Raw genomic sequence first — 4,400 nt, forward strand, 5'->3', positions numbered from 1 at the left:
TGAAATTGATCTGGAGATTGGGAGAATGAAGATAGTTACCTAACTTGATTTTAAAGCTCTCACTTCTCCACAAAGCCTCTGAAGGCCTCTGTGTATTGGCCCTTTTTGTCCAATCCAAATTTGTTTTCCAGTATTTAGTTTGGGTACTAACACAGTTCTCATTTTCATAGTAACCAACAATTTCAGCTTAACCATTCACATTTTCACAGCAATTAACCATTTCTGCTTAAGCCTCAAAACACTTTGAAAGACTCGTTATCCTCTTTCTGCAGAGGGAGCAGTGAAACACTGCAGCCCAGATTTCCAAAGTGTTCTGGTGTTTATTTGTAATCACATTAAAATATGATTGCTGTAGTTTGATGATTGACAAATGGGAGTTATAAACTAGATTTTTGTTTTTGTTTTTGTTTTTTTTTTTTAGTATAAACTCTGTGTACAGTAGATCAAAATCTGGCTGGAAAGATTGAGACATTATAAGGATGAATGCTGCAATAAACAGTTAAGAGGAAATAAAATTTTGATATTGTGTTATGTTAAAGCATTTCACAGCTGAGCAATTTGAACACAGTTTAAAAAAACAGAGATTAAAATATTCCTCTTAAAAATAAAGCTCTTTGCCAAAATATTGCAGCTTCAGGGTCAGGAACTTTATTATTTCATGCTGCCACCTACTGCTCTGGAAATGGAATAGGAAAAAGTAATTTGGCTTTTTTTTATATCAGTCTGATGAGCCTATTTGCTACTTTGCGATGTTCTTAATGTGTGACATTATTTTTGAATGCTAAATGCTGTCCAGATCCTGCCTCTGTCCATCTTCACTTGTGAAAGGATGTGCCTTCCAAACATAAGGATGCTGTCACTTCCAAAACTGCCCCAGGCTTTAGCCTAAGCACTGTTATCCCTGAAATCATAGATAAATGTCAGCTAACAGCCAATGTTGTGTGACTGCTCTGCTAAAAACCAACTCAAGCCCCAGCCTCTGTAATTTTATGGTACACTAAAGACAGTAAAGGAATACACTGTGATTGTAACAAAGATTTTTATGCTAATGTGAAAATAGTTTTTAAACTGGTTTATAGGCTTAGGACTTTTGGCCATACTAATTTTCTCAAAATTTCACTTCATTTCCTTATAACTAACACAAAGCAAAACCCAACCATATTTTATATTGTCATTTCTGTGTTTCCCAGCTGCAGATATGGACTGCTGGGAATCCTGACAAAAACAGTGTTAATTTCTCAGTGTTTTTGAAGAAAATATTATATACTTCCTTCATAAAGTAATTGGAGAGGGAGAAAAAAGGTTCAAATACACAGTAGTGTTATCAGTATCAGACAAATAATACACACACAAAAAAGTCAACAATATGCCATATTTTTAATTTGGCAAGAGAACAGCAAATAACGAGTAGAAACCCAATATTGAAGACCCATTAAAACTGTCCACAGTGACAGTGGCAAAATATCCAGCTGAAATAATCCTCAATATGTTTGTGGACATTACTTCAGGTTCTGCATTGCTTTCATGCTTTGTATCTTCTTTTCTTCCAGCACCTTCAGGATTTTATCTAAACAGGAATTAAACATAATTCCTCATTAATGATTTCATTAATAAATTACCATAGTTTTAAGTAAATCCAATAATGTATTAAGCAAACTAATAATCCTTACAATGCCTTGGCTAGCAAATATTTGAAATGAGTTTCGCAAAACAGGAGGTATTAAGAATGGAAAGTGGTGTGTATTGCTAGAAGGAAAGAAAAAAAAATGCAAACTACCAATCTGAATTTCTTTTGAGATCTTCCTTTGAATGCAGATACCTGATGGAACGTTTTCTATGTTCTTGTAACCTTTGCACTCCTGAAAGTTTCCTGACTGGCAGCCCGTGACCTCGCAGGAAACAATGAGCATTAAATCCTTATAGTTGTTGGCCTCGCCACCTGAACTCTCAGTGCCATCGTCATCTGCTGAACTATTTTATTTCCTGTGTTCTCTGCATGGCCAGCAAGTTGCAAAATTAAGATACCAAGCTCACTTATAATTTAACTGGAGGTGGTTTCGTTTGGTGTGGGTTGAGTTTTTTTGGGGGGTGGGTGTGTTGTGGTTTGGGGATTTTTTTATGTCTCCAACTATCCCTGGCCTTTTTTTTTTTTACATCAAAGCTGATGCACAACCTCAGGGTCTCATTACTACTCGATCCATTTTGCATGTACCCGTTGTATTGCTCTGGGAAATGGTTTTTCCCTCCCCAGAGACCCCTGTAGCTGTAACCATGTTAATTTAACCCTTCCTTTCTTGACCTAATTGGCTGAGAGCCAATTATCTTTTCCTGAGCAGGAGTCTAGATAAGGCTCTGCTCTTCCCTGTTAGCTCTTTCCCTCTTTCCCCTGGGATAAACTTCTTGGACTACGTCGGGGATTGGAGCCTCTTTTTGGAATCTTTTGCCAATGCCCCTGAAATATTTCCCCCAAAGCCCTCTCCGTTCTGGGCTAGTCCAGTAACTCCGGGGGGCTGCATGGGTAGGTATTTCATGTGCCAACTCCCTTGACTGATGCCTGCGCTGCTTTTTTTTGCTGTCCCTTGACGACTTCGGGAGTTTTGTTTCTTTCTGCGGCCATCACCACACCCGTAGTTGGTGTGACTCCTCCAACCCGTGAGCGGGGAGGCTGACCCGGCACGAAGGCAGCGCTGCGGGGCGGAGAACCCCAAACCGCCCCACGCCCATCCCGCTTCGGGGCTGCCTGCCGGGGCCGCGGCCGGGCAGCTCCGCCCGGGCCGCGCACGCACACTGCCTGGCGTCGAAGCCGTCGCCGATGAGCGCCGCCAGCTCCAGCTCCTTGAGGCGGATCCCCAGCTCGCACATCTCCTCCTGCAGCTGCAGCCGGGCCAGCTCCGGGGCCCGCCGCGCCGGCTCCCCGGCCCGCGGCGCTGCGGGCGGGCAGCAGAGGCGCGGCGGCTCGGGCACCGCGGGGGCGGGCAGCGCGGCGTAGCGCGGCGGCCCGGCCGGCAGCGGCTGCCGCGGCCAGCACAGCGCGGCCAGCGGGGCCCAGGCGCCGCCGGGCTGCCGCGGCACGGGCTCCGAGCCGTGGAAGTGCGGGAAGTACAGCGGCGGCCACGGCGGCCGCTGCACGGTCATGGCGCAGCGTCAGCGCCGCCGCCGCCGGCCGTTGTCCCCGCGATGCCCGCTCCGCCCGGGGACACCGGCGGTTGTGCCCGCGGCGTCCCGGGACAGCCCCGCGGGTGTCCCCGGGACAGCCCCGCGGGTGTGCTCCCGGCGTCCCGGAACGGCCCCGCGGGTGTCCCCGAGGTTGTCTCCGGGACAGCCCCGCCGTTGTCCCCGGGACAGCCCCGCGGGTGTCCCCGAGGTTGTCCCCGGGACGGCCCCGCCGTTGTCCCCGGGACAGCCCCGCCGTTGTACCCGCGGCGTCCCGGGACAGCCCCGCGGATGTCCCCGGGACAGCCCCGCGGGTGTCCCCGCGGCTCCTCGGGACAGCCCCGCGGGTGTCCCCGAGGTTGTCCCCGGGACAGCCCCGCGGGTGTCCCCGAGGTTGTCCCCGGGACAGCCCCGCAGTGTCCCCGCCGCGCCCCGGCCGCGGGAGCCGCCCAGGCTGGGCTCGGTCTCGGCACGCTCCCCTCCGGCCGGAGGTTGCCCCGTTCCTTTCCATCCCTTGTTGCTTCTCTCCCCAGCGTCTTCCCAGTTTTCCTGCGGTAGGGCAGGAATGGAGCCGGCCGAGGGTTAGCGCGGGTTAGGGGAGTCACACCAACGAGGGGTGTAGTCACTGTCGCACAAGGGAACAAAACCCCCAAAGTCGTTAAGTGACAACAAAAAAACTGTGAGCCAATGCTGATGTGAATGTTTTGAAACTTGTCAGATCTACAGATGCCAGCTGTCACCGGCGTGACACTCGGTGCCCTAAAAAGATGTGGGCACAGAAAACTAGTGGCAGGAGTCACTCAGTATTTTATTAAAAAAAACAAAACTAACGCAGGCACCAATCAAGCGAGAGGGAGTTGGTACATGCAAAATGTATCGAGCAGTAACGAAACCCTGCGATTGTGCATTGAAGCATTAATTGTGAAGAATTAAGAATGTTGGGAAAGTTAAGATGATAGTTAAATTAGATGTTGCTGAGTTAGCCGAAGTAGATAGATAGGCTTTGTTCATAGTTAACAGTAGCAGTTTCTTAGATAAGATATCCAGGCTCTATTAACTCATTGTTTGCCAACTTCTTGTTAGGGTAGCTGTGCTTATCATGAGAAACAGAATGTGATAAACAAATATCAGGGACACAAAAACAGTTGCAGACTTCTCATACTAAAGGAATCCACTGAACACAAGAAAACTACAAAAATTCATTTGTCACGTATGCATGGGAAAGGTAGAAAGGTCAGAACGAGAAA

The 4,400-nt window shown here is 48.5% G+C and overlaps 1 protein-coding gene across 1 annotated transcript; it reads right to left on the bottom strand.

Annotated features, from left to right (window-relative positions):
* Nucleotides 1–1,358: 1,358 nt before the first annotated feature.
* C5H11orf91 (chromosome 5 C11orf91 homolog) lies at nucleotides 1,359–3,135 on the bottom strand. The gene is made up of 2 exons (XM_031505079.3): nucleotides 2,787–3,135; nucleotides 1,359–1,567 (listed from the first exon to the last, which is right to left on the bottom strand). The coding sequence occupies exons 1-2, from the start codon at nucleotides 3,133–3,135 to the stop codon at nucleotides 1,500–1,502; spliced, it is 417 nt and encodes a 138-aa protein (XP_031360939.1). The 3' UTR covers nucleotides 1,359–1,499.
* Between the last annotated feature and the right edge of the window lie 1,265 nt (nucleotides 3,136–4,400).

Source organism: Lonchura striata, chromosome 5, assembly GCF_050655825.1.
Source record: "Lonchura striata isolate lonStrDom1 chromosome 5, ASM5065582v1, whole genome shotgun sequence".
Classification (NCBI taxonomy): domain Eukaryota; kingdom Metazoa; phylum Chordata; class Aves; order Passeriformes; family Estrildidae; genus Lonchura; species Lonchura striata.

Bases quoted from the DNA above. Each gene is read 5' to 3' on its own strand.
- C5H11orf91 (XM_031505079.3), bottom strand. From the start codon at position 3,135: ATGACCGTGCAGCGGCCGCCGTGGCCGCCGCTGTACTTCCCGCACTTC. The intron at 1,568-2,786 runs GTGCGTGCGCGG...ATTCCTGTTTAG, and splicing joins CGGCTTCGACGCCAGGCAGT to ATAAAATCCTGAAGGTGCTG.